Source organism: Punctularia strigosozonata, assembly GCF_000264995.1.
Source record: "Punctularia strigosozonata HHB-11173 SS5 unplaced genomic scaffold PUNSTscaffold_12, whole genome shotgun sequence".
Lineage (NCBI taxonomy): Eukaryota > Fungi > Basidiomycota > Agaricomycetes > Corticiales > Punctulariaceae > Punctularia > Punctularia strigosozonata.
Window position 1 is genome coordinate 633,435 of NW_006767444.1, and position 27,544 is coordinate 660,978.

Sequence of the window (27,544 nt, forward strand, 5' to 3'; positions counted from 1 at the left end):
CCGATATTTGTCGACAACGTGTCATCAAGTAGTCGAGCATAGCATGGACTGTACTTTGAGATGCATCCCATACTCGGATTCGTCTCGCGTGCATCACAGCCTCCCTGTGTCTTATCAGTGACTGCAGACCACATCAGCCAGGTATACGTACTGCAGTCCGCTACACATGAATGGGAAGTACATTCGTCGTCGTCAGGATATTCCACGCAACAAGATCTGCATGCGGTAACGCATGACTGTCGTGGAAATAATCAGCATGGTAGGATTCGAAAGTGTGCGTTTACGGACATTCGCATTGCTGAGCAGGAAATTACAGTGCTGTGCCAGTACCGAAGATGATAGCGCCGCGATTACGAGGATGAGGAAACGCATTTTGGTCGAGACACAGGCTCGCAGACGACGAATCCGCCTTGGATGTTTCCACTCGTTTTCACGGGGAATATTTATACTCACTCGGAACTCCAAATGAAGCCCTATATCCGTGTCGTAGGTACCGCCAAGACTAATGTCGATCCGCGTTCCTGCCCCGCACATGTGACGGAAGTGACGTGGTGAACTTGAATCCGTCTTGGACAGATGCTTGATGTAGCGAGAGTCAACATCGGGATGAGGTAGGCCTGAAAGGGATACGCCACTGTTCCGAACAGTCAGTTCCTAACGGTTATCAGCGTACGTATGAGTGATCCTCGTGGCTCTGATATCGCTCTCAGGGACAAACCGGACGCTGCTGTCATAATATGGTCCATTGTTCACGTTGAACGTCAACATCTGAGTGTCGACGTCGCCTTCGAATCAGCTGCTTAGGACTATCGGCATCCATTAGGGGGGTTCAGAGTTGGCGATTCTGCGCCGATTCTGCCCCAGATTCTGTGTCGATTCTATGTCGATTTTGCCGTCGCTACGACGGTCATAATCCGATTCTCCTCACCTTCAACTCTGAACCCCCCGCTTCTACCACTGATTCTGGCCCGATTCTGTGCACGACGTAATATCCTGCCGACACTGCGGCATGCCCATCTGAGTTTTAACGACGGGCTCGGCATAGCGGCAGCTCATCCGAGGTGGCGAAAACTCTGGAATTGAATGCGAAGGTCGAGTTATAACGTGAATGACAGAGTTTCTTTGTTTTAAGCTCGAGTCCGACAATGTATGTCCGAGGTTTATTTGCAGCCAGAAGAGTGAAATATTTATTGGCTTAAATAGGCGTCAGGAGTGTTGCTATGCGGAACTACCAAATGCAATCTACTTCTGCCCATAAACTGCTGATACAATGGTATGTCGAGGGTCCTGGTGACAGCCTCTGCGCGAGTACATATATATACAGGAGTAAAACACAGGTTGAGGATTGCCTGAACGAGGGGGTGGAAGACCCTGGAAAACCTCGTGACGCGTCAGTGGTTTCGGACTCCGAGGCAGCGACGCGATGAAGCTGAATCGGACTCTGGTCGAATCGAGTGAAGCGACTCCAGAGCCGCTTCACCAATCCACCCAGAATCGGTGTCCAGAATCGACTCTTGAATCCGCCCTTGAATCCTTGCCAGAATCCCAACTCTGAGCCCCCCTATTGATCAGATGTGGATGGATATTGACATGATATCTAATCTCTGTATCGAATGACAGCAGGCTCAAAGCTTCTCTGTACTGTAAATGAACACCGTATACGACGAGTGCATAAGTCAAGCAACGCCTACCGCAGTCGATGAGGCAGCTTCCACTTGTGCATTCCTCATCGTCTGGGAATTCTAGACAGCACTCCTTGCAGGCACTGATGCACTCCTACGACGGCGGGTAAGTACTAAGCTGCGGGAAGCGACGTCTGTGAGTGGACACACGCTGGCGGGGATATCAAACAAGCAGTTCTGTGCGAGAACCGACAGAGACAGTGCGGCGAGGGTAAGCACAAGTAAGCGCATGTTGAAGGATCCGAGTGCTGTTGGCTACATGTCCCACCGCACGTAGGTTATATACTGTGGGCGGAACTGACTCCGCCAGTCACCTCGCGAGTAGTCAGCAGGGGGTTGACGAGCCATCAAGTCCGAAATAGAGCGCAGTGAGAAGCTTGTGTATTTCCGGGAGACGGAAGACGCGATAGGCATGTACAAACGACGCTCTGGGTCAAATTAGCAACTGCGGGTCCTGGTGGAGCGAATCAAAGCAGCTGACCATGGTTGCATCTTGACGTTCATGTAGGAGTTGCGTGAAGCATGGACAGCGTTGGGCGAGCCTTATCGCTCCAAGTTTCGTCTGTGCACATCGGTCGCCGTCTGCTGCGCCGGTATCCCAGGGATGACAAGACATGCGCAAAGCGGCATCGCGTCGATTACTTGTACCGACGGACGTAGTCTTAATTACTTGCCGGGGCTGTCGTGTTTGTCCGGCTCAATAGGTTCAGTGGCATACAGCGTGACAAGGATATTCAGTCGTCGTCGGTGATGGTTCGTGTCCTCGCACTGGTGCTACTTAGAACGATTGTCTTCACTGCGCATCGAGAGTCTGACTGGGACTACACTGGCGCCGGTGGCGGCTCTCGGCACCGAATCTCTGCGAAAACGCGTCCAAGTCACGCGGTTGCACGTGAGTCAACGCGTCCTTAACGCGACTTGAAGAGTTCGCCCGTTCTTACCCTGGCCCCTGTCACTGTCAGACCTTTTGAAGGCTCGACTGGTTCGATAGCAACCTCAAGGTACGCTAACTCACCCATTTCCGTACTGGTACACACAATAGATGATCTGATGTTGCTTGCGTTGCGCTAGATCGTTGGCGTCCCGAGGTGACCCTAAAACCGAAGCTTTCTGGGATTGGACGGGGACGCTATGCTTCCAGCTCGCGCGAGCGGTGCGAAAGCACACTCGAATGTACCGGGTAATCCTCACGGTAAGAGAAAAAAAAATCAGACTGCGTGCCTGCTGACATCCTCGGTTTTCCGTCCGAAGTACCGACGTCGCCACAGGAATCATCAGGTTCGACAACGGAGTCACGCCAGTCTGTACCCAATTGACTCCTGGAAACAGATGCAGAATTTGATCCTGACTTTACCCCTGGCGAATATGTATACGAGCCGAAGCGTCGTCGTGCGCCCACACGAAAACGCGCTCACAGTGACCGTACCCGTGCTTCTCCTCGAGGGAAACGCAGCAGGGTTACAGGTAGGTGAAGCTCGAAATTCTGAAAAATAATCTGATATAAATATCATTGCGCTAAGGTAGCACTGGACGACGGCCGAACGACCCATTGCGGGATATATTTGGTAAGTTTCAGTTCACAGTAAGCGATTAACAACATTGACCATCGATAGGCGACGAGTACGGGGTATACTCAGGTTCAGACGTGCCTGAATCAGACCACGAAGAAGATTCGGAGGAAATCGAAGACTCCGTCACAGGCGAGCAACACACAGGATGCACAAAGCAGTATTGACCATCTTTCAGAGTCGGAGTCGGAGGCAGAATCTACAACAGGACTTGCGACGGTCCTTAAAACTGATGTGAGAGCTCAAGCAATAAATGTCTTAGGCAAGCGCGCCAGACCGGAGAATGATGGTGAGTTTTGCGAGGGTGATTTGTATCCGTAGCGCTAATCGTTGGCCGCAGAAGAGTCCGTGACCGAATCCGAGTCCGAATGTGAAGAGCCACCTCATCATACCGTGAAACGTGCCAAGACAATCGAAGTTCAAAGCGAGGGGTCTGTAACCGAATCCGAATCCGAATCCGAGAGCCTCGTAAGGATTGTCTGCACCGTACGCCGACACGCTGAGCTGCAATGATGCCTAGATTATCCAATCCGCCGATTCAACACGACCAGCTTTTCACCGTACTCGGGAACAACCGCTGCTCGGCCCACTGGTTCTTGACGCCAAACGACACATCAGCGTCCCTCGTTATATCAACACCTTTCTCCGCGACTATCAGCGAGAAGGAATCCGTTTTCTCTGGACACAATATTCACAAGGCTTGGGCGCTCTACTGGGCGATGATATGGGTTTAGGGAAAACGGTTCAGATAATATGTCAGTTACGCTTTTCATGAAGGATCCCGTACTCAATGTGTAGGAATGTAGCATTCCTATCCGCCATCATGAGGAAAAGCGGCGATATCCGCGATCTAGACCGGAGACGAAGATACGTGTCACATTTACAGGACAGTGAAGATTGGCAAAAGCGAAAGAAACTTCCACCCGCCAATGTCAAGTGGCCAACGTGTCTGATCATCGCACCCAGTACCGTGGTCTACAACTGGGAGCGGGAATTCGAAACTGTGTGTTCGTCTCCTGCAGTCGATTGCAATCATAACTAAAGGGGAGTTCATCAGTGGGGTTTCTTTGAGGTTGGAGTTTATACAGGGAAACCGAGCGACCGGAAAGATGTACTCAGGGATTTCAAGATGGGACGATTAGATGTTGGTAAGTCCATTGCCCAGTGATGAGCTTTTTGAAACATCGCTGATGTTGGACCGCAGTAATTACCTCGTTTGATCTCGCAAGACAGGATATATCATTGCTAGATGATCTCGCGTGGTCAGTAGTAATAGTTGATGAGGTCCACACTCTCAAGAACCCGCGATCGAAGACCGCCCATGCATACAATCAATTCAAGTGCCAACAACGGATCGGACTGACTGGAACTGCGATCCAGAACAACTATGGCGAGCTGCACACTATTCTCGATTGGACGAATCCCGGACGAGTCGGGACCCCAGCACAATGGCAGTTTTACGTCACCGGACCTTTGACACGCGGACAAAGCAAGGCATGTTCCGAGGAAGAACGAGCACGAGCAAATGTGAGCGATTTGTCCGTCCGTGAGTATACATGCTGACGTTCTGTCAGATCGTTGCCAGCATCTTGAAAGACAAACTGCTTCCAAAATATTTCAAGCGCAGGTACGGGTTCATCATAATCTGATTGGCATCACAGAATCATCCGCCCACAGGACGAAAGACATAATCAAGGATCAGGCAAGCCTTCTTCAATAATATCCATTGCTAATCACTGTTGCTCACACCTCCTGTCGGACAGTTACCGAAAAAGATCGACAAGGTCGTTTTCTGCCCGCTCACCAGGAAACAAATTCTCGTGTACAAGAGGATACTCGCAGTTCCTGCTGTTCAAGACATGCTTATGAAAGACGATCTTTGCGAATGCGGCTCACGAGCAAAGTGAGCAGGAGCCCTTGGCGCAAGGTGATTACACTTAATCAGGAGAGTGCAGACGAAAAGACTGTTGCAAACCATGGGACAAAAAGATCCTCTTCCAGTACATGTCGGCCCTGCTCAAGGCGTCGAACCATTTGTCCCTGCTACTTCCTGGGCCGGGAGATACCGCCGAACAGGCGAGTCAGAACCTAAACTGTTTTACTTGTGGCACTGATGGACGGTAGGTTGAACGCAATCGTCAACTAGCTCGCGTTGCCTTCGGGCCCTCTCCGCCGACCTATGGAGAGTCCATGTTCGTCCCCGACTTCTGTGGCAAATGGCTGGTGTGTGGGAGGCAACTGCTACGACATCTTGCACCGAACTCATTCTTGCTACTAGATACTGGAATCGCTTCTGGCGGAGTGGCGGGAGGACCCTACCATCAAAGTCTTGATTTTCACCAAATCAGTTAAACTACTTGAGATTCTTGATTACCATCTTGGCCGGCAACGTGAGTTAAGACGAACATACAGCGCCATATATACAATACTTATATGCCTACAGACAGTCAATTTGTCCGTTTGGATGGCTCTACTCCGCAGCACGACCGTTCGTAGACCCGTCATGTCCGAACGACGCTATCTGAAATCTTAGTTCTTAGGTATGCCGCTAATTGATAGATTCAACAACGATCCCGAGATCCGGATTTTCTTGATCTCAACCTTGGCTGGAGGGACGGGGCTGAATCTGACGGCCGCTAACAAAGTGGTTATATTTGGTACGTCGCCCATCATCCAGCACCCCACAGCGGATTGAATGCAAGATCGTGCAGATCCCAATTGGAGTGCGTCATCCAAGTATCCACTCTCGAGATCGCGGTGTTAATAGTTTGTGAAGATCCCGCCCACGATCTGCAAGCCATGGACAGAGCCTACCGTTTTGGACAAACCCGAGACGTGTATGTTTATCGGCTACTCGGTATGTCATATACAGCTTAGCAAGTAACCGCAACTGACAAGTGCGTATAGGTGCCGGTTCTCTTGAGGAGTTGATATACGCCAGGCAGCTATACAAGCAACAACAGATGCGGATAGGCTACGAGGCTAGCATTCAGACGAGGTACTATTTTCGACCGACTTGCTATCGTGTCCAGTGATTGACTCTGAGGTAGATACTTCGAGGGCATACAGGGCGACCCTACGAGGAAAGGTGAACTTTTCGGCATCAAAAACATATTTACCTTACACGAAGATACACTGGCGACAAAAAAGGCTGTACGAACTGAGGGTCCTTGGCATCGGTGCTTGCTCGCTGATTTGACTATAATTGAAGATTGAGGATGCTCATCTGTCCTCGTTTGATTGGGCCCTTGCGCATGCAGAGGCGAAGAAGAGAGGCAAAGATGCCTGGGTGTACGATGCAGAGAAGGAAGGAACCAAACAGGAACCCGAGATGAATGGCCTGGGCGCTTTGCTCTTCGATGACAGTGCGTCGTTTCAGCCTTCTAACGAGCATCTTTGGACCGTCACATGTAGGCGTAAAAGCTCGGGAGGCCCATGAAGTGACTGAGAAGGCGCTGAAAGCTGCTGGCATTCAATATGCTCATGCTAATGAAGACCTTCTGAAGACAAATCCATTCGAGCAACAGAGAGCGGCTCTGGCGACCAAGGTTGGAGGATTTGCGCTTCACAGATTTGACGAAGAGCTGATCGACTACATGTCCGCGATAGACCTTGAAGGCGAAGGCAAGGACGAGCCGCGCTCGCAAGGACAAACCAGAGAGCGCGCAAGAACCGGAATGGCCACCTCGCCGTCGCCATCACCGACCACCTATGAGTCCGCGATCAAGGTATTTCTGGTTCGTCTCGCGAATACGCGGGGAAATAACAACGTGTTTAGGCTTGCAAACCGCCAGATAGCTCTGATTGAGCTAGGTTTCATCAATGATGCCGTAGACTCAGCCACATTCGCCCAAGAATTGTAAGCCGTGGCGTGCATCTTGTGGAATTCTTCAGCTCACCTGGGATCCAGCGCACGCATGCCAGCAACTGAACAGGAAGCGCTGTTAGCTCGCCTTGATGATCACGCAAAAAAGAGCATAGCCCAGTCGTCAGGTCACTGATGTCGCTATGGATCGCAATTCTCCTCCGTGGACAACACACACGATCGACCATTTCGACCCTGGTCCGACCATGGTCCAAAAGAGATCATCTATAGGCACGTGATAGATGCAGTTCTCTGGGAGGTCTGACAGGACCGGTGCGAATACCGCCAGAGCTCCGATCCACACAGCCACCAAAATCCCCGAAAAACGCCCGTTTACGGGCGCGAGCTCCGATACCAAAACCCCGAAAACATGGGGGTAGAGGGCAAAATGTTACATCCAGGTCTGCTCCGAAAAGGGACAGATTCCAGCGGGGTTCGATCCAAGATCCCTGAAATTGGAGGCCAGCCGTGACAACCATTAGGCTACGAGACACACTGGCTGAGCATCCATTCAGCAAATTATATTCTGTTTGGCATGTGCTACACACTTGCGCGAATTTGAGTCCCCACTGCCCTCATTTACTCACTATACTTTCCGAGCTCGCCGTGTCCCGAATTGCTTCCACCACCATTCTCTCCACCTCCAGGCAGAATCAGGCAGGCTTCAAGTGCTTGGCGCACGTACAAGGATCTTGTCCGCTCCGTCCAGGATGTGCTAATAAAGAAAACGGAAGAATTTATGAGAGCTGTGAAGTCCCGGAACAGGCAAACAATGGGAGAAAGCAATGAGAATGGCGGGAACATGGAAAATCGAGCACGGAGACGGAGACGGGAATGTGAGCATAGTCGGGATCTGGACTCGATTGAGACGACAAGGAGTCCTCTGGTGCACAATTAGGTACACTGAAGTGTATTCAGGCGACGGTGTGCTGTGAAGCGTCTCGGAGAGCTCCGATCCCATTTTTGCCCCGAAAATCGTCAATTCGGGGCCATGTCTGATGTCAAATCCCCGAAATTCGGCCTCTTGGGACCTTCACCGGAACCCCGAAAATGGCCGAAATCGCCTCTTTGAGGGATCGGAGCTCTGGTGGGGTTCGCACCGGTCCTGGTCTGACGTCCCCGCTTTATTCGTCAAGGGATAGAATACCAATAATGATAGATAACTCGGTAGATTATGCAGTGAATGGGGACCCAAAGGCACTTCAGCTTTGTACTTGAGCTTCACTAGCATCGTGATCATAATATCAGCTTCTTGAATCCGGACTATATACACCCTTCAAGACGATGTCCAACACAGACGGGCCACCCCACGCGCGTAGGTCCCTTCACAGGCTTTGCCGGCAGAATTTGAACGGGACGCCATGTACCAGCAAGATTAGGTGGCGGCGAGCTTCCTTCCTTGACGGAGAGCTCATTGTCAACCCCAGCAGGAATCACGAATCCAGGCAAGTAACAATCGGGTTCCTAGGCGATAATCGGCTTACCGTTATGTGTCTCGTAGAATATGCGAACTTGACACCGGCCGAGCTCCATGAGCTGAATGATGTCCGTTGAATCTGATTGCATCCGAGTCGTTCGTTAGACACTGATACTGATTCGTAAGGCTTTGATGAAAGACGCAGTCCCTGAGAGACCCCTGATTGACAAAATCATGGACATCTCGGTGCTCCGAGAAGAGTACGAAGCCGGAAACGGGCTGTTCGTCGTTCAAATTGATGGTCTCGTCAAGAAGGGATTCAAAGGAGTGCGACGAACGCGCGGCGACGGAGACTGCTTCTACCGCTCCTGGGCGTTCGCGTACATCCAACGACTCCTCCATTCTCCAGATGGTGAACTGGCTGTCGCGAGCGCGGTGTCCCATCTGGAGAGCACCCTCCCTCTGCTGGAGACTGCCGGCTTTCAGCGGATGGTCTTTGAGGATTTCTACGACGTCTTCGCGTCACTTATTCAACAGATCGTTCAGCCAAGTCCTGGGGGCTCGGTACTCACTGACGAAACGCTCTTGGAAGCCTTCCAGTCACCGGAAGGTTCGTCCGCTGCACATTCATCGTCAGGCATTTGACTCATCCAGCATGCGCAGTCTCAAACTCGGTGGTTGTGTATCTCAGATTTTTGACGTCAGCGCACATGCGTCTCGATCCGGAAGCATACGAGCCATTCATCTTCCATCCTGAGACGCAAGAGCCCATGGGCGTCGTTCCCTTCTGTGAAAACTTTGTCGAAGCATGCGGGCGGGAGGCGGATCACGTTCAAGTTACGGCACTCTCGCGCGCCATGAAGGCCAACGTATCCGTCGTATATCTGGACGGTCGCAGTCAGGTTGCGGATTTCGTAGATTTCGTTTACGCCGAAGACGGAGAGATGGAGCCATTGATTCTCCTGTATAGGTTGGTCTCGAATTCTTACCGTGAACAGAAATCGCCTAACGTCCGACTAGACCAGGACACTACGACATACTGGAGCGACACGCAGGTAACTAAATGCGACACCATAGGGAGCTCCTCTACACGGAAGTTTTCACGGCTTCGTATTCATCCAACGATATTGATAATTTCCTCGGTGTGTACATGCTGCATCAGCTACTGTCACATAGAAGGCGTGCCCCCGCGTAGCAATGTACAATAGTCGGTAAAAATGCATTAGGCCATACTCAGGCGGGTGGCATCGCAGGCCCGTTGTTCCGATAGGTATAAACGTCTTCAGTTGCAGGTGTAGCCTTGAAGTACCGGCCCAAGACGGCGTCTTTTGGTAACATGAAAACGGTCAGAATCATATCCTTGCCTTAAGTGAGAGAAACTCACACGTCGGGTCGCTCTCGACGTGCAGGAAGTGCTTCAAGGGCCACGTGGTGCCGCCTGCAGCTTCATCCTTCCTCCGCTGTCGTTGATCATTCTTGAGAGGATTGTCAGTTGTGCATCTGCGGCATATGACTGGACGACTGACCTCAATCTTACTCTTCTCCTTGCTAGCAGTTTCGTAATCACCCTCGCGAATACCCTTCGCAACTTTGCCCCAGAGCTTTCGGCTCTCAAAGTCGTCCATCTTATCCACCGGCGCGACAGTGACCTCCTCTTTGGGCGCGCTCACGTCGTGGAAAGTCTCCCCGGTCTTGACGTTCTTCGAGTTGGTGTGCCATTGGCCCTCAAAAGTGTGCGTGGGCGAGCCGGCACCGAAGCCAGGAGTCATAACCGCCTTGAACGTGTGTGATTTGCCAGAGAAGTAACCCTTGCCCTTGTACTCGATCTATCGGAATGGGGTTCAGAGGAGGCGAAGATGCTGAGCGAACACGACAGCGACGTACGGTCGTTAACCATCCATTCGAACCGGAAATGTACGACGTTTCGGCGAGTTCGATGTAAGGCGAGCCGTACCATAGACCTTCGATTCGAAGCTTCGGCAGGGTGATGAGGTACTCCTCCTTGTTTCCGTCGGGTAGGTTCAGAGTCAACACAGCATGTCCGACCTGCCTCACGATGATGTTGCCTCCTGCAAGCATGTGAGGTCAGGATTGGTTCGTTTGCGTGGGGGAGTATGTCACGGACCAGAGAAGCTGGTCTTCTGTGCACTGTGGCCCTGGAGTGAGATGCCCTTGCTGGGGTTCTCGATGTAGTAGGCCGTGATAGGCGGATGGTGTGACACCTGCTCAACGACCAAATTTGTCTGACCCCGGCCGTGCTTGTCCGGCCAATATCCGTAGAACAACCTTCAAGGGCGACGCGCGTGAGCCAACTCAGTGGGGACGATCATCAATCAAACTCACTCTCCAAGGACAGGGTTGAGCGGTCTAGACGGGGGCATGAAGATCAGCGGAAAGTTCGGAAGGGCGCGGGACAATGACACGGACTTCTTTTCCGACCCCATGGACTCGTTCCTGGACGTGTATTGTCCCTTCAGCGTTGACTATTAGGTGGCATGTCAGACCGGGAGCGCACACAACGCTACTGATGCAATCTCTACGCACGATGAACCACCGCAGGACCGCGATAGCCCGTTCTTCACCATTCTTTCCATCGGCAATGGCTGAAAACAGCTCGGGGCGTTCACACCAGTAGGCTGTAGAGAAGAGAAAATGACCATAAGTAATAGGAGCGATGAAGCTAACAGTAACCAATACCTGGGAACTCGGTCAACGAAACGGGGGAGAGGATGAAGGGCGGGGCGGTCAAGGACGAGAGGTCTCCGGAGAAGGACGCGATTCTATGGGCACCGTCAACACGCGAATGTTCGTTGGTCGATGATAATGAAGCCGATCCGGACGTACGATTTGAGGAACGAGGTCCAGCTGCTGCGCTGCGCGGGCGGAACAGCCTGCCAGAGAGGGTATCAGAATTACATGCGCGCGACGCCGCACAGAACAGGAGACTTGCTTCGGCCTCTTCGTGGGGCGTGTCGGTCATGGTTCAAGGAGCGCTGAGGTTGAGGATGTAATACACGAAGAGAATGATGGGTGATGGAGTCGCGATCAAGGTCAAGGAAAGGTATGAGACGGGGTGGTCTTGAACGTATAGATGGCAGTGTTCGCGCGTTTACATCAAACGTCATCGAAGCCCCTAAACTAATGCCCAACCAAGCGTACATGGAGCTATTGCGATAATCTATTGCACAATTCTACACATTGCGGAACTCAAAAGCCGGTGCGCCGGGCTCAGAGGCCTCGATGATAGCTCTGTTGAAGCCAGGTTCCCCAGCGTGTTGAAGGGCCTCTTCCACCGACAGCACCTCTACGTCCACCAGATTGAGCGACTTCTTCAGATACGGCAGGATCTCCTTCAGCACTTCGATCTCCGAGAACAGAAGCGAGCGCTGGAAGGCGGTCTTAGCACCCAACTGAGCCATACGTTTCTGCGGAAACGTAGATCTATGAGCGAGGACTCCGTTCCTGAAGGGTCTCAGGACCGTACCTTAAATGCTTGAACGAACGGCATCGCCATCTTGTTCTTGATGAGACCTTGCTTGGTCAAGATCTCCCGAACTTTGGCGTCGTCCACCTTATCCGCCTCCGGCGCGTAGGCATCCTTGATGGCCTGCACGCACTGTTCCTGCCATTCGGGGAATGACGACGCGACGTACACCCGCACGGACCGCGGCTTCTTCGGGTCGAAAGGTGGCGGCCCGCCCTTCGCCTTGTTCATTTTCTTCAGCACGTTCAGCTCCGCGTCGCGGACCATCTTGACGGTGCCACGCATGTAGGCGCCAGCCTCGACGACGCTGCGCTCCACGTCCGTGGATGGAGTCGGCCAAAGCGCGAACTGCACCGACTTGGGCTCCTTCAAGACCGTGCTCCATATGTGCTCGGCGAAGTGCGGTGCGACGGGCGCGATGAGCAGGGCGGCACTGCGAACCCAGTACTCCACGAGCTCCGCATGCATGCCAACGTCGGCAGTAACTTCTCGGTACCAGTCGCGAGCCGATTGGAGTTCGTAGAAGCCATACTTGACCGCATCCTTGTAGTGCATCCTATGAAGCGATATATTTGTAAGCGGGAATAAGCCTAGAAGGGGTAGCTTAGCATACTCGGCGTAGTGTTCCTTGGTGATGTTGATCAAATCCTTGACTTCTTCCTCAAAGACGCAATCGTGGTAGTTCCGCGGTCCACTGCGAAGAGACTTGTCCTGGAGGATCTCCTAGAAGGGGTTGAACCGGCTGTATGACGGATCCTGGGATCGTACTCACCTCACACCAGTTGATGAGCGTATGCAGACGCAGGATGTTCGCGTTCGCGGTCTTCTCCTCGAAGTTGGCATCCTCGATACCATCGCCAGCGTCGGCCAACGACAACCTCGTTGCATCCGCACCGAATTTCTCGACGGACTCGCGCATGGTCAACGAGTTGCCCGTGCTCTTGCTCATCTTCTTGCCGTTGAGCATCAAGTGGCCGTTCGCCCGCATGCTCCGCGGCCAGTACTCCTCCGGGAAGATCGCGGCGTGGCAGTAGACGGCGAAAGTCAAGTGGTTGCCGATGAGGTCCTTGCCGGACGAGCGGATCTCGAAGGGATAAAAGTACTCGAACTCGTATTTCATGCGGTCCGCCTTCTCTTTGGGCAGGGGAGCGGATTCTGGCCAGGGGCCCTTAGCGAAAATGTACTCCCAAACTTCGTCCGTCATTTGATCTGCAGTGACACCCAACGGTCCCGGCTTGCTACCGTCAATCACACCGCCTGTGATGGAAGTAGTGAGCACAGGTATTCCCGGTCGGCTCGATCACGAACCTTGCAAAAGATGAGCGACCGTGTAGTAGGACATGTAGATGGTTGAGTCGCTCAAAGACTCCACCAAGAACTGGGGATCCCAGGGTAGCTTGGAACCAAGTCCGTAGGTGCGAGCGCATGCCCATTGGTTCAGCCATGCCAGTATACCCTCGAACGCGTTCCTCGTCTCGTTGTTGTACAGCTCCATACGAGCAACCAACCTTTAACAGAGATCGATCAGTAAGACGCTTAAGCGCGATCCTTGGGACCTACTTCTCGGCTTGCTTCCGCCATTCGGTCTCTCCATAATCCAGATACCACTGGTCCATTAGGGCGACAACACACTCGTCTGCACTTCGGGAAATGACCAAACCCTCGGGCTCCGCGTACGCAAACGCGAGTCCCTGGGCGATCATGCTCTCCCGCACCTTCGGCTTGGCGTCCTGAACGGAAAGGCCCTTGAACTCTCCTACGAGCATCGTTCCGCTGTAGAAGCCCTCCTTGTACGCGATCTCCTTGGCTTCAGCTAGCTGCTTGACGTCCTTCTGGGATTGAATCTTCAGCTGCTTCACCAGCGCTGGCGCAGTGAGTTCACCATACGTCGGCGTGGAAAGCACGGGCACTGGGTCGATCGCTGCCCATGAAGGATCAATTTTGTAGAATTCAGCCTTCTTGCGGAGGTCCATCAGGGTCGCATAGTCATCAGGCGAGTCCGAAGGGACGGAGGTCACGACACCGGTGCCCTACGAGAACTTCAGAAGTGTTTTTATGACAGATTTATTGGATATTAGCCGCACCTTGGTCGGGAGGACATTCTCCATGGGCAAGACGTAAACCTCGGGGTGTACGGCGAAAGGCGCCTTGATCTTGGTGCCGACAATCTTGGCACCGTCGATCTCCAGCAGCTGCTCGACCTTGCCATTCTGCGAGAAGACGCCCTGGAAGGCCATGTTCCTCGCCGCTCGGTAGGTGGTCACGTACGCCTCCTTGTCGTTCGCGGCGAACACCCCGTACTTGATGGCCGTGCCGACGAAGCAGTTCGTCTGACCATACATTGTCTCGGGCCGCAGAGTCGCCGCCACCAAGTACACCTTCCGTCCGCCGACCTTGCCCTCGATGTCGGCTTTCGCGGCCGGACTCCAGTCTACGACCTCCATCTTGATCGCGGTGTACTCCTGCGGACCGACGCCCTCGCCGTCCGACCGGTCGTGGTCCATGCATGGCTGACCGTCCTTCGGGCTGTAGATAGTGTATCGTTCCCCAAACTTGATCTTGCCCATCTTGTGCAGTTTGTTCATCTGCCACCTCACGAACGAGTCGTAGTAGGGGTTCACGTCTGTCGTGATGAACGATCTTCGCCAGTCGATTCGAGACCCAAAAGCGGCGTGGTCTTCCTGTTCCGTTCCTCGTTGAGCAGAGAGAAGTCGGAGAACACAGCGAGAGGAAGCTCACCTTCGCGATGGGTGGGAAGTAAGTCAGCCAATAGTAAGGGTCTGCGAACTTCTTGATTTCCTGGCGCGGTACACCGATGGCCTCCATGATCTGGAACTGGTACGTGTGTCCGGTAGCCTTCGCCGCAACCTTCCCCTTCTTAGCTTTGTCAACGGGCTTGGACTCTCCAGGACCAGCCTGCGACGAGGCGGTGGGCGCTTCGGGTTCCGCTTCTGGCGCAAACTTTTCGAAATCTTCGCCAAACATCTCCATCTCGCGAATGATCTTGTCGGAAGCCGCCTAAGAGCGAGGATCAGGGTACCGTTATCAGTCGACAGCGCAGCACACGCACCTTGATCGGCATTCCCGTGCAGTGGAAACCATGAGGGAACAGCGCGCGCTTGCCCAACATCCGCTCGAATCCGGCAGAGAACTCGATCTTGGAGATGGTGAAGGCATGGCCGAGGTGAAGGGATCCGTTCATGTACGGGTAGGGGAAGTTGCCGAACCACTTGGGGAACTTTTCTCGTATTTCGGTGGGGGACAGCTGAGCGGTCTCTTCAGGAGTCGGTGGGTCGACCTCGAAGACGCGCTCTTCCGCCCATCGTTGCTGATACTTTTTCTCGAGGCCGATGATGAAGTCGCGCTTGGCCGTCTGGGAATCGGGATATCCGAATAAGATATGATGGATCGGGGACGCGACGAGCGTGACGACGCACCTGCCCGAGCTCGATGGTGCTGGCCATTCTGCGGTTACGGATTATATTACAGGGGCGCTTGAAAACACCGATGAGGGAAAGAATGGTGGCTTCTTGAATCAGATAGACGAGTCACTATCGATCTCGAGTTGCCTCCTCAACTGCACCGTAAAGCTATGATCAACGACCCGAAGGGTATTGTATGAGAAATTATTTCTGCGTATTGGTAATGGCATCAAGCACAGCTCACCCCTACGGCTTCAGTAGTTGGGACTCGATGACTCTTTAACACCCTGCACCGACCGCGGAGTGGAAAACAAGGAAGGATATACAAGAGTCACCAGTGCTCAAGGCCAAGCTGCAAGAGGGTCCTGACTCGGTCTGCAGGTCCTCGCGCTCGGGGGGACAGTAGTGTTTCCTGCAGCTTGCAGAGTCGACCTGGATCTCGGGGCGCGACACACGCGACGCGGTATTTTTTCAATGATCACATGATGCTCTTCAATGCTCAGCGCGAGTGGATCTCCGAGTCAGCTGCAAGCACGAGCCGTTGAGAGAGTACGTGTCGCAAGATCGAGCAGTAATATGATAGCAGCTTCAGCTCTAGTAAGCGATGTCAAAAGCTGACGGCCCATAAACGACCCTTGCTAGGAATCAGCATTACTCTTCCTCGTATTCGTCGTCCCCCTCGAACACGAGTTCAATCCCTTGTTCCCGGGCAAGGTCAATGGCATCCTTCTCCTTTTGAAGCGCATATTGTAGGAGCGCTTCCAGTATGTCTCGTTGGCCTACGAAGAGCTCGTTGAGTAACGGGTTCGAGATCACGGAGGTGTGAAGTGCGTACCTTCAAGATAGTGATGAAGCATCTTCTCGACCGCAGGGCGTAACTGGGTCCCCGTCGGGACCTGCCCAGGCAAACGATCGATCAAGGACTGGACCATGTCGTGGAGGATCTCAGCCGCTTCAAGCTCGTCCTCGTAGCTTCTAGCGTCGTCGCCACGTCCGGTCTCACTCGTCGCGGCCGATCCTGTCTCATCAGGGCGGACGCGACTGACGATGCTGAGCACCTGTTTCCAGACGGCATCTGCCCCTCTACCCCCCCTCCCTACTTCCCACTTGCCGAGTTCGCCTGAAGAAGCGGGAGCGCCTCCGTCAGCGGGAGTACTGAAGCCACTGCCGGCGATCTTGAGGACGATGGTGTCATCCGGGTTGGAGGGAAGGGAGAAGCCGTAGCCAAGGATGAGCTCCGAGTTCGGTTTCGGTCCGTAGTTGTTGAATAGCTCGTGGCCCTTGGGTGTGGCAGAATGCAGGACGAGCGATATGCTCAGGTCGGAGGAGCCCGTGTCGGGCGCGGCGTTGACCTGGCTCTGCGCCGAACGCGATTTGATAACCCATGAGACTGGTGCGCCTCGTGCGTGGTTCAATGCGTCAATTCCAGGGAGCAGGACGGGATACGAAGACGGCGATGATTGGAGAGTCGGATTTGGAGAAAGCAACGTGGACGGAAAGGCGCGCGAAGAGAGATAGGTGGATGCGGTAAGATATCGGGTCCTCAAAGACACCCGTCGATCAGCATCGTAAATATCCTGGAAGAAACAGACAGCTCACCAAGTGAACTCATCCGTCCATTTCGGATTCAAGAGGGAGACGACTTCCTTGCATCCCACCCACTCCGTTTTCCACTGGCGCTCACGATCAAGAGTCGCGCCATAGAGGTTGGTGCCTTTGAACGCAGCCAACTCGTCCTCGGTAAAGTGTAGCGGAGTGGTCAACTGCGACGGCTCAGGCAAGGTGTCCAGGTAACTCTGATGTCCCAGAATCGTGGTCTGAGCACTGGTGGTGCCGTGTTATGCAGTGGTCGGCCGCACGCCGAAAGCGATGGCGTACCGCAGCTCTTCATTCCAGTGCAGGCAGATATATATACAGATAATCTGCCTCTCTGATAGTCCTGCAAGAGCCCTCTTGAGGTTATCCGAGGCCAGGTGAGAGTTGTACGCCCGTGATATATCTTCGAGAGCGTTTTTCGCGACTTCATGCGTGACCGCGAGCGAGAAGGGTGCACTGACGACCGATTCGTCTGCTGGGATGTCTTCAGCTGCGATCACAGACAGACCGAACTGGTCGGCCATGAATTCGACGTTCGCATGAAAACCTCCGCCATGTTGTCGCAGCCAAGACTTCAACTGCACGACTTTGGGTGATTCATGGACTTCGGCCATGTTAACGATGTTTTATAATCACGGACGAAGATATTCCAGGAGCTCTTGATCGGTAGGGCAAGATGTTGAGTACTGGTACAAGGATGGGGTTTCCAAAACGGAAAGCACAAGCAAGAGTGAAAGCCACAGCGCGCAGCTTACCTTCCGACGTCGATCTCGCCGCAAGTCACTGGCGGAGTACCTTTGCCAGTCAGTGGTTCTCTGCCGCCTTGAGTCCTCATCAGAAAGTTGAATGCCCCCTGGTTTCCGCTACCAGTTCGCGAGGTCGGGCAGATTTTTGCGCATGATGACCCCTCCCTCGTCCTATGATACATGGACCCGCGAAGAGCTCGTTGCTCGCCTGGCCGAGTACGACAAAGTCACTCCGCAGAAGAGTCCGGATGCATCCCTGAGCCGCGTACCCGGACGACAGGTGCCGGGATATGCTGGCTCGAGCTCCGCCGCGGACGCGAAGACGATCGACTTCTCCAACTTACCTCGAAGGAAGATTGCTCTCAAGTTCTCGTATGCGGGATCGGAGTACAGTGGACTGGCGTATCAGAAACTACCATCTGCGTTGCCGACGGTCGAAGGCGTCCTATGGGACGCCTTGACGTATACCAGGCTCGTGGACGGCCCCGCCGGCATGGACGCTACCGGCTGGGAGAAGTGCGGACGAACGGACGCGGGGGTTAGTAGTGCTGGCCAAGTTATATCTTTCTGGGTGCGAAGCAACCTCGACGAAAATGCCGTGAATACGTTGTCCACTGCTCGAAGCCAGCAGGAGCACCCTGCGCCTCAACAGCCTAGTGCAGAGTCGGTGCAAGACTCCGATGATGGGCCGGGCTTGGAGGGCGACCTTGGATTTATGGGCGATCTCGAGCCAGAGGCCGGCCCAGTGGCTCTCCCGACACACCTTCAAAAGAAAGCCGAGTTCCGCTATATTTCCATGCTGAATCGCGTTCTTCCACCCACCATCCGCGTGCTGGCCTGGTCACCTGTTGCCCCTGACTTTTCCGCTCGCCACAACTGCAAATATCGGCACTACAAATACTTCTTCGACGCGGAAAGACTCAACATCGACGCGATGCGTGACGCCGCGTCCCGTTTGGTTGGCGAGCACGACTTCCGCAACCTCAGCACACTGGATCCCTCAAAGCAGCTCACCAGCTTCAACAGACGCATACTCCGAGCTGAGATTTCGCCGGTCGCTCCCGAGATGAAATGCGCAGGAGGCATGCACGTCTTCGACCTGGTCGGGCGAGCATTCCTGTTCAATCAAGTGCGGAGGATCATGGCCGTTCTTATGCTGGTTGGGACGGAACTGGAGCCACCCTCGGTGGTTTCTGCGCTTCTGAACGCGGACCCAGAGCATCCTGCTCCCGCTTGGTGTGACGCCGAGGACCCGCCGCCGGTGCTCGAGCGATCTCCGGTATATCGCATGGCAGACCCCCTCCCGCTGGTTCTATGGGACTGCGGCTACGACGATGCTGACGTGCGGTGGTACGTGGACGGGGACGATCCCACGGATGCAGGAGTCGCTCAGGAAGAAGGCACGGTCGGCGGGGACAGCCATCTATATGCGCAAATGGATTCGATTCGAGAGCGATCGGCAATACACGCCGCTCTCGACGCCCATTTCGTCGCATCGCTCGCCCGGTATCACCGCCCTCCGGCACAGTACTTTCCATTAAGTCACAAGGGGTACACACGCGGAGCCGCGATCTCCGGGTTTCCGAGCGCGATGCAGATTCCGACGGGCGGAGGGGTCTACCACCGGTCGAGGACGTATGTTCCTCTACTGCAGAGGCAGCGGCTCGAGCACTTCTCGGTGATCAACGAGCGATATAGAACAGGTAAGGGGGCGAGGCGCGAAGAGCGCAGAGACGGGGCCGCGAGGGTGGACGTGGAGGACGAATAAGGTTAGGCCTTCCTCCGATAATGATACGGTCGATTATCGCCATTGGACTGCGTATGGGAGAGCGTTGACGCCCATCGTCAGGTGCGTCGCGCGAGAGTCGTCCCCTGCAACCCCACATCTTCTGATGACCGATAGAGTCTTGTTTGTTTGTTTACAAGCGTAGAGACCCATGACGCAGATTCCGGAGCGCATTGCTGTACCCTCGGCATATGTACGACCCCGGCGTGATACCGTGCTGGAATGTGTGGGCCCCTAGTGGTCGCGTTGGATAGGAGAGCACCAAGACAAATTTCAATGCGCAGGATGCGCTGTCTCAGCGCCAGAGAATCCCGAACAGTGCTAGCCTGTGAGAAGATCAGCCAGCAACCCCTGCCCGAAACACGCGAAAGCATGCGGGTGACACCGTGACGTAACGCCTCACACGCGTGATTTTTCTCTCGCTATCAACGGTCACATCCGTGACGTTGAATTAGCTGGGGGCGCACTGCTGGAAGGGTGTGCTCCCACCTCTGCGAGTCCTCCCCCTACTACCCCCAGCCCCCCTTGAATAAAATCTCTCGAGCGGTCTATCCCTCGTAGCTCAACTTCGCAAGGCAAGTTTCTATGCACATCTCGATTCCTTCCCGAGTTTCTCGTCACCGCCCTCGGGCGTCGTCGTCGTTGCCGGCGGTGCCGGCCTCGCAGCGCACAGATATGTGCGTTAGGCGACGCGTCGACGGGGGGCGCGTTCCTACGTGTTCGGCGGGGATACTCTCCTTCCTCGCGAGTTGTGGACGTGTCGTTCGGTGTGCTGACGCCCTTTCCGACGCGTAGATGCCCAAAGATAGCACCAAGCCCAAGGTACCCTCTGCCCCAAGGCCGATATTGGCGCATATATGGGGTTTCGATCGGGTGTGCGATGGTTTCTGACGCATATATTCGTGCTGTAGCGCAAGGCCGCCGAGAAGAGCGAGAAGGCGACTCGGGGCAAGAAGGCCCCCAAGGACAAGAATGCGCCGAAGCGGGCGTTGTCCGCATACATGTTCTTCAGCCAGGACTGGCGAGAGAGGATCAAGAGCGAGAACCCCGATGCCGGATTCGGTACGATGCCTTTCTCCGTTGGTCGTTACGTGTGCGGCGGTGCTGACGTAGGCGGTTTAGGCGAGGTCGGCAAGCTCCTGGGTGCGAAGTGGAAAGAAATGGATGAGGAGGAGAAGGAGGTTTGCCATATATGCGCTTCCCCTCGTCTCCCAATCACTGATCTCCGCATAGCCATACATCAAGCAAGCCGCCGATGACAAGGAACGCGCCGAGAGGGAAAAGGCGGAGTATGATGTGAGTTGCTGACGCTTTGCCATCAGCGTCGGTGCCGTACTCATGCATTCCATTCCCAGGAGAAGAAGGTCAGCGCTGAGGGCAGCGGCTCCGGCGGCGAAGATGACGATGAGTAAATCCTCGACGCTTCGTTTGGACTTCGGGTTCGATTCTGTTACCAACATATTGACCGGGGTGCGCGACGGACCTTGCCCCGCATCCCATCAGCGCTCCCGAGTCGCCTGTCGAGTATATGTACCTGGAGATCACGCCCTATCTTGTTCGCCTTCTCGGTATCTGTTACGTCTCATCCCGTCTATCTATTAGTGTCTCGCGTCGATTACACTCACCTGTAATACTAGACGATGGTGATATCCATGTTATATTACTGTAGCGGCTCTGGATGAACCATTGTCTTTTCTGTCACGGTCTGCTCCAGTCTTCGCGTGAACTCAGGAAACCTGTCCCTCACAGGACCGCTGGCGAGCATACGGAATGAGCAAAGGCACATATGTCTGCGATATGAATGAATACAAGTTGATTTTGCTTTCTGTAGCGACTGCTCTAATACGTCTGCACGTTCTTCCACGACAAATCCGGCGTCAATCCAAGTCGGTACAAACGATTCGAATTGTGGAACAGGGCGTTCTCCACGACGGTTACGGCTTGACCCTCCGTGAGCTCCTTGCGAACAACGTAATCGGCGAGTACCTGTGAACGAGCGCTTGTTCAGAGTTCGACTCCTTCTGGCGACAAGCACGGATGATCGCTACCTCGTATAGGGTGTCGCGCGCTTGTTGGGTTCCGAGGTAGAACGATTCAGGCCACCAATGTCCGTCGGCTGCAGGAATGCGACGAGATTAAACATCCCGCCAAGCAGTTGTCATGAGGGTTGAAAGCTCACTCGACCACAATATCTTGTTCGTAGGGCAGAGCTCGAGCATCTGGCGCACGACTTCGCGTTGACCGTCTGCGCTTACGAACGGGAATATCTGGGATAGGGATGGGTTTTAGCTCGGCCCCCGGGTGTGCCGTGCTACTTACCTCCCCAAAGTCTAGATAGACGTTGGCATACACGGCACTCAGGTAGCCCTGGATGAAGGCGATGTCAATAAACGGAGGAAGCGTCGACCGATATTGCAGACGTACGGCTTCCCGCGTGTAAGGGTACGAAGAATGTAGAAGGACAAATTTGGTCTCCGGGAACGCCTTGATGAGGGGTTGCATGTGTGAAGGGGAAGAGAGGTTCAAGACGATGTCGTTATCGCCTAAGCCAGTATGGAACTGGACTGCCATGGCGAAGGACATGAGGCGGAGGTGATGAGATCGAGGTGGGGCGAAGACACGTACTGGGCTTGCCACACTTCGCGGCAATTTTGCACGTCGTGACCACGATCCAATCGTTGAGAGGTTTATGGGCTAGCCGGATAGGTTTGGAGGGGTCCTCGAGGTATGTTCCGATGACAGTGCCCAGAGCAGCGGCGATGCCTGCGGGATCCACGGCCGGAGATATGGCGAGGCCGCCTCGATAGCATGCTACAGACTCAAGCGCTCCGCGTCAGGCATGCGGTACCGCAAGGTAGGTACCAGCACAACTCACCTTGAAGCCAGCGACCTCGGGGTCTTCCGCACTGGCGGCGATGGAAGCGGCGAACTTGGCCTCGAGGCTTTCGAAAAGGGCCGCGCAGTCGAAGCCCGTAGAGGAGGATGTGACATGTTGGGCGTCTAACAGATCTTTGAGAAGATCCTGGTGACGTGTGCAATTGGTGGTCACTCGTTCGGATGTGAAAGAGTGGGTCGCATGACGGGCTCACCTGTGCAACGATTTCAACACGGACGATGCGTTTCGTGGCCGAGCGCGTGAACTGGTCGTGCCATTTGTAGTCCTCGCACATTTCCTGCACCCCGCCAAGCCCGTCATCGAGAAGGAGGCACTGGATGCCGGTCCGGTGCATGCTCAACTGCACGAGCTCGTCGTATGGGATCTTCTGGCGAGCAGCCTTGACGCTGTCCCAGGACGCGCCGTCCGGGAGCTTGAACAGAGGTGCGAGTTCCTTGGCAGCACGAAAACACGAGATCGTGTGCGGGGCGTCGTTGAGGAGAGCATCGCCCTCGGCCTCGGAGATGAGACCCTCGAACGGCACGGAGTCGCGATAAGTGGCCTTCAGCAGAGGGTGCGCTGCGCACGACGGCGATCAGACGCAGATATTGCGCGAACCGGAGACGCCTTGCCGTGATCGTCAATTGCGGGGTAATGGGCACAGGCTTCTGCGAGAAGGGGGAACGACATCGCTGTCGATATGTAGATTGTAGATAGCGCTGAAGGGTCGCCGCCGACGAGTTTCCCATGCACATTGCACGCGATGTTGCTTCCAACCACGACTTCTGCGTCACTTGAAATTATATCAAGCTCTTGAACCCCGCTTTTCCGGATGGCTGATAATCAGGCCTTTCGATCCTCGAGAGCCCTCTGTTCATTGCGATCCGTCGCCCACAAGTTGCCCAGTCAATATCACTTCGTATAGTATGGCTGCTCCAGGTCGTATGGCCAGTGGTACCCACGGCAAGGTGATAAAAATCAAAACAAACAGTTTTGTAAGTTTGCCGCGAAGCTGGATTTGTATTGCAAGCTATATTGACTTTGGAACTTACACTGTCTCCCAGGTGATTACACAGATGCCACAGAAGGCGTTTTTCCAGTATGACGGTATGTCGGAATTCAATCATGTTCAATTACCGGTTCACTGACGCTGACGGATGTCCCATAGCTAGTACGTCTCTAAGATTTGACCTTCCACATTGAACTCATTCGTCGTTTAGTAATAACACCCAAGGTCCCTCGGCTGCCCCGGGGGAACCTTCAAGACTTGAATGTTCAAGCAACGAGGGATCGTACCGATCTTCCTCCTCGCCAGAACCAAGAAATCATAAGCTACATTCAGCACAGAATGCACCCAGACGCCCTCGATGGAGCTGTCTTCGACGGAAAGCGCATACTGTATTGTCCTAGAGAGGCGTGTGCTCCTTGTTTTATTACCTATCGCGCGTTCTTATGCTTTTGCGCAGCTCAACTTTCAAAACGTATGTCCCTAGCCACTTGTGTTATTGAGAGGCTCACTCCGTTCTGATCGCCAGTGTACGGTCAACCTGAACACCAGGGAGCCGTCCTCGGATCGGTACATCTACGACGTAAAACTTGTGCTTGTAAGGAAGATCGAACCAAGGTCAATACCGTCAGGGTATCATGCGACGATGCAACTAATATGAACCTAGACATTTGAATAACGTCCTAAGAGGTGGTCAGCACGATGGCATGACGTTGTCCATCGTTACGCTTTTGCAGGTGAGGTTGTTCGTGCAGGTCAAACATTCGCTGACGCTGTACCGTCAATCAGCTCATACTACGCCAAGACTCCACAATGCGAGAACTCATACACGTACATCTGTGCATAAGCTCATCGCGTGCTTGATATAGGAAACATCCGATTTTCACCAAGAGAGCGGTCTTCCCAGGGGCTCGGAGCGACATCAAAGATTTGCGGAACGGCCTTGTTGTTCATCGAGGGTATTTTCAGTAAGCAGGGGCTCCCTTATTGGCGGCCGGACAACAAGGACATCAAACTTACTTGCGTTTCTCAGATCTGTTCGTCCAGCGCCGAATCAGATGATTGTACAAGTCGATGTCACTCATAGCGCGGTGTGAGTGCTTGCTGTAACCGAAGTCGGAGCAAGCTTCCGGAACTCACCATCAACTTATAGCCATAAACACGGCAATATCATCCCCCTTGCGATGGAGTTCCTTCAAGCTCGCGACCCGCGGGATCTGGAAAATAAAATCAGGAATCCCAGTTCGCAGGAGTGGAAGAGGCTCTGTGCTTTCTTCAAGGGCCTCAGGATGACATCTGACATGAATCCGAACATTCAAGCCCCCAGGGCCAGGCCGATCAAGAAACTTATACCTGCCGCTGGTGAGTCAATTTCCATTGCGCGCGGGAGGAGTGCTGATTGTGACTGCGGTGCAGGCTCCTACGAGTTTACCGCCGGCGAAGATATAATCACTGTCAACGTACGAAGTGTCCATCACAGCTTTATCCGCAAATCTAATCCAGATATGCCAGGAATATTACCATCGGATTCGTAACCGTTACCTGGAATTCCCCGGAATGTTCGGAGTGGTGGTAGGCAGGGATAGTGTTATTCCAGCTGAGCACGTCATGATCGGTCTGGACTTCCATTTTTTATACTTCATATTAACGCTCATATGCGGCCTCCAGTGGAAGGGCAAATGTATAAGAAGAAGCTTCCGGCGGAGTTGATGCCCGATCTGCTGGGATTTGCGACCCAGAAGCCGGACATCCGTCTTGGGAAGATCACACAGGCCGTGGGCGGTGATGTACGACATCTTCACTCCTTGCAGGCCATCATGCGCTGACATCTTCCCCCAATCCCGCCAGCTTCTTGGCTACAAAGGTCCTTACATGCGAGGGTTAATGATGAAGGTGAACCCCGAACCGATCCAAATACGTGGTACATGCAATTGGCTTTCACGGCGCCGACTATATCTGACTCGCTCTTTGGTAGGTCGGCTTTTGGAATCACCGGCGCTGAGCTACGGAAGTAAGCCCCGGTTCCGAGTTGATCAGCTACATATTGCCCGTATTGACCCTCCATGGCGCAGATGAGACATTCGTACGTTACCAAGTCTACGCTCTTGGGGCTGCCCAAGTTTTTTGACAGATAGAGCAGACTCCTAGAGACGGAAGTCAGTGCTATATATTCGCCTGCGGTCATTTTTGTGACATGAAAATAGGCTGGAATATGATTAGACGGGAACTCAAGCAACCGGGGATGATTCCGGCCTGGTGCGTAGCCAGGTTTGACGATCGACTGCAAGACCAGGAGCTCCACGCGTTTCTCGGATCTCTCGTCCAAGCCTCAAACGCTTTAGGTGAGTGATTCCGCATTGCAAACGCCATAACACTAAATTGTTATCGCAGGGATCAGTACGTTTGACGTGTATTCGTGTTTCGACACTTGCTAGACCATTGTGTTCCAGAAATCCGTCAGAATCCACCACCAATCCGTCTTGGGGACGCCGGCAATGTCGCACAGGTTAGACTATTCTTGACCTTGATCCTGATCTTGACATCGATCCCCCTGACCTCTTTGTAGACGTTGATGGATGCCTGTAGAAGCTCCTGGCAAGGATTGAACGTGAATCCGAATGCTCAAGCTCCAACGATCATCATCGCAATTCTGCCCGACTTTTCTTCGGATGTTCATAGATCCGTGAAGCACTGGGTAAGCTCGCGATTTCTCCCAGCATTACACTCACATGTTATGGTATATTCTAGGGAGATGCAAAGTAAGCCCCGGAGAACGGCGACGCATATTGAGTTTCTGACATTATTGATCTCTAGGAGGGTACGCGTGATGCGAACCTTACCAACTCCCAGCTGACCAGCATTCAGGGAGTCCCGACTCAATGCATCAACGCATCCACATTACGTAGAAATGTGGCGAAGTCCAATTCGTTGATTCAGTATACCACCAACATTGCGCTGAAGTATGTGCAAGCTAACATCGCTCGTCGGCCCCACTGAGTTTGCATGGCTCTGGCAGAATCAATGTCAAGATCGGCGGTGTGAATGCTCATATCGCGCCGTCGCCCTCGTATGTCCACGATTTCACTGGGACAATGATCCTCGGTGGGGGCAGACCTTTCCCCAATATCATCGCGTGTAATGACATTGACAACGTCTCAGGAGCGGACGTCGGACATCCTGGACCGGGCATCCAGCGACCGTCGATGGCAAGTGTGGTGTACTCCGTGCGTGCTCGTTGTCGTGGACGCAACTTTGAGCCTGATGGCGCAGCAGGTGGATGAGAACGCGGCCCGATATGGTTCGTTGTGCGAGATCCAGCATCCGCGAACGGAAATGATCGCGGACATGCATGCGATGGCCGCGGTCAGTGGTTCGCGGTGGCTGAGACGATTGTTCGTCGAATGACTTGCATGCAACAGCAAGCATTGAAGAACTTCAACCGTTACTGGGAGTTCGGCCGTAAAGCTCCAGGCCGTTGGCCATTGCGGCTGGTCATGTATCGCGACGGCCTATCGGAAGGGTGCGATATTTACATGAAACCATCTCAGCTTGCTACTGACACCAGGTACCTCAGAGAATTCGAAGTGGTCGCCGACCAAGAGATAAAGGCTATCAAAGGTCAGACGTGTCCCTTCATGTATGAGTTCACTGATTGATACGCAACGTCAGCCGCGATTAGCGAAGTTTGGCAGGCGAAACAAATCCCGGCCCCAAAGCCGCCGTTGACGTATCTCGTGGTCGGTAAACGGTGAGCCTATGAGATCGCCATCAGGTACGGGCTGACGTCGACCGCGACATCTTCAGTCACCATGCTCGGTGTGTCTCGTTGTCCGCCAACCATGTGATTGACACTCAACTTTTGCACGCGAACCTAAAAGGTTCTTCCCCGAGACGGAACAGGACAGAGACAAGAGCGGCAATGTTAAAGCAGGCCTCGTAAGAGCAAGCGTGAGACGGCTTATGATTGTTACTTATCTTCAGCTAGGTCGTCGACGAAGTACTCAGCGACCCTACCGGCTTTGACTTCTACCTGCAGTCCCACGGGGGACTTCTGGGGAGTACGTCCTTCGCCTCTCATTGCCTGACTGATACACCCG

At 53.8% G+C, this 27,544-nt stretch overlaps 6 protein-coding genes across 6 annotated transcripts; 2 read left to right on the plus strand and 4 right to left on the minus strand.

Annotated features, from left to right (window-relative positions):
* Positions 1-1,927: 1,927 nt before the first annotated feature.
* PUNSTDRAFT_122244 (uncharacterized protein) lies at positions 1,928-2,467 on the minus strand. Its single transcript, XM_007386962.1, has 2 exons — positions 2,164-2,467; positions 1,928-2,110 (listed from the first exon to the last, which is right to left on the minus strand). Exons 1-2 carry the CDS (start codon positions 2,296-2,298, stop codon positions 2,030-2,032), a joined length of 216 nt encoding a protein of 71 aa, XP_007387024.1. The 5' UTR covers positions 2,299-2,467; the 3' UTR covers positions 1,928-2,029.
* A 181-nt stretch (positions 2,468-2,648) lies between these two features.
* Positions 2,649-7,058, plus strand: PUNSTDRAFT_145742 (uncharacterized protein; the record flags this gene model as incomplete). Its single annotated transcript, XM_007386963.1, has 25 exons — positions 2,649-2,683; positions 2,754-2,874; positions 2,934-2,960; positions 3,012-3,146; positions 3,203-3,247; positions 3,296-3,539; positions 3,591-3,718; positions 3,771-4,005; positions 4,057-4,253; positions 4,308-4,398; positions 4,455-4,777; positions 4,836-4,877; positions 5,014-5,153; positions 5,206-5,330; positions 5,397-5,473; positions 5,529-5,640; positions 5,694-5,738; positions 5,791-5,907; positions 5,962-5,973; positions 6,027-6,107; positions 6,158-6,248; positions 6,301-6,403; positions 6,462-6,615; positions 6,665-6,978; positions 7,029-7,058. Exons 2-25 carry the CDS (start codon positions 2,854-2,856, stop codon positions 7,056-7,058), a joined length of 2,889 nt encoding a protein of 962 aa, XP_007387025.1. The 5' UTR covers positions 2,649-2,683; positions 2,754-2,853.
* Positions 7,059-8,323: 1,265 nt separating this feature from the next.
* PUNSTDRAFT_106862 (leucyl-tRNA synthetase) lies at positions 8,324-15,995 on the minus strand. The gene is made up of 26 exons (XM_007386964.1): positions 15,683-15,995; positions 15,454-15,606; positions 15,087-15,389; positions 14,756-15,034; positions 14,101-14,697; positions 13,577-14,046; positions 13,325-13,524; positions 12,789-13,273; positions 12,630-12,739; positions 12,017-12,572; positions 11,483-11,957; positions 11,377-11,423; positions 11,230-11,312; positions 11,077-11,168; positions 10,960-11,015; positions 10,876-10,899; positions 10,658-10,818; positions 10,417-10,601; positions 10,059-10,358; positions 9,917-10,007; positions 9,550-9,857; positions 9,196-9,499; positions 8,719-9,142; positions 8,617-8,660; positions 8,486-8,560; positions 8,324-8,430 (listed from the first exon to the last, which is right to left on the minus strand). The coding sequence occupies exons 2-11, from the start codon at positions 15,478-15,480 to the stop codon at positions 11,724-11,726; spliced, it is 3,261 nt and encodes a 1,086-aa protein (XP_007387026.1). The 5' UTR covers positions 15,481-15,606; positions 15,683-15,995; the 3' UTR covers positions 8,324-8,430; positions 8,486-8,560; positions 8,617-8,660; positions 8,719-9,142; positions 9,196-9,499; positions 9,550-9,857; positions 9,917-10,007; positions 10,059-10,358; positions 10,417-10,601; positions 10,658-10,818; positions 10,876-10,899; positions 10,960-11,015; positions 11,077-11,168; positions 11,230-11,312; positions 11,377-11,423; positions 11,483-11,723.
* A 255-nt stretch (positions 15,996-16,250) lies between these two features.
* PUNSTDRAFT_73936 (SET domain-containing protein) lies at positions 16,251-17,558 on the minus strand (the record flags this gene model as incomplete). The annotated part of the gene is made up of 3 exons (XM_007386965.1): positions 16,251-16,980; positions 17,038-17,262; positions 17,317-17,558. 3 exons carry the CDS (start codon positions 17,556-17,558, stop codon positions 16,251-16,253), a joined length of 1,197 nt encoding a protein of 398 aa, XP_007387027.1.
* A 238-nt stretch (positions 17,559-17,796) lies between these two features.
* On the plus strand, positions 17,797-21,268 carry PUNSTDRAFT_145745 (pseudouridine synthase). Its single transcript, XM_007386966.1, has 8 exons — positions 17,797-17,837; positions 17,905-19,629; positions 19,684-20,141; positions 20,362-20,439; positions 20,478-20,628; positions 20,689-20,747; positions 20,800-20,862; positions 20,922-21,268. The coding sequence occupies exon 2, from the start codon at positions 17,932-17,934 to the stop codon at positions 19,546-19,548; it is 1,617 nt and encodes a 538-aa protein (XP_007387028.1). The 5' UTR covers positions 17,797-17,837; positions 17,905-17,931; the 3' UTR covers positions 19,549-19,629; positions 19,684-20,141; positions 20,362-20,439; positions 20,478-20,628; positions 20,689-20,747; positions 20,800-20,862; positions 20,922-21,268.
* A 137-nt stretch (positions 21,269-21,405) lies between these two features.
* PUNSTDRAFT_145746 (uncharacterized protein) lies at positions 21,406-23,131 on the minus strand (the record flags this gene model as incomplete). The annotated part of the gene is made up of 9 exons (XM_007386967.1): positions 21,406-21,552; positions 21,615-21,682; positions 21,746-21,833; positions 21,886-21,933; positions 21,991-22,130; positions 22,192-22,384; positions 22,442-22,588; positions 22,656-23,003; positions 23,060-23,131. The coding sequence occupies 9 exons, from the start codon at positions 23,129-23,131 to the stop codon at positions 21,406-21,408; spliced, it is 1,251 nt and encodes a 416-aa protein (XP_007387029.1).
* Between the last annotated feature and the right edge of the window lie 4,413 nt (positions 23,132-27,544).

Bases quoted from the DNA above. Each gene is read 5' to 3' on its own strand.
- PUNSTDRAFT_106862 (XM_007386964.1), bottom strand. From the start codon at position 15,480: ATGGCCAGCACCATCGAGCTCGGGCAG. The intron at 14,047-14,100 runs GTGCGGCTAATA...AAGTTCTCGTAG, and splicing joins AGAATGTCCTCCCGACCAAG to GGCACCGGTGTCGTGACCTC. The intron at 12,573-12,629 runs GTATGCTAAGCT...ATCGCTTCATAG, and splicing joins ACCAAGGAACACTACGCCGA to GATGCACTACAAGGATGCGG.
- PUNSTDRAFT_145745 (XM_007386966.1), top strand. From the start codon at position 17,932: ATGATGACCCCTCCCTCGTCCTATGATACATGGACCCGCGAAGAGCTC.
- PUNSTDRAFT_122244 (XM_007386962.1), bottom strand. From the start codon at position 2,298: ATGTCTTGTCATCCCTGGGATACCGGCGCAGCAGACGGCGACCGATGT. The intron at 2,111-2,163 runs GTCAGCTGCTTT...AATTTGACCCAG, and splicing joins AACGTCAAGATGCAACCATG to AGCGTCGTTTGTACATGCCT.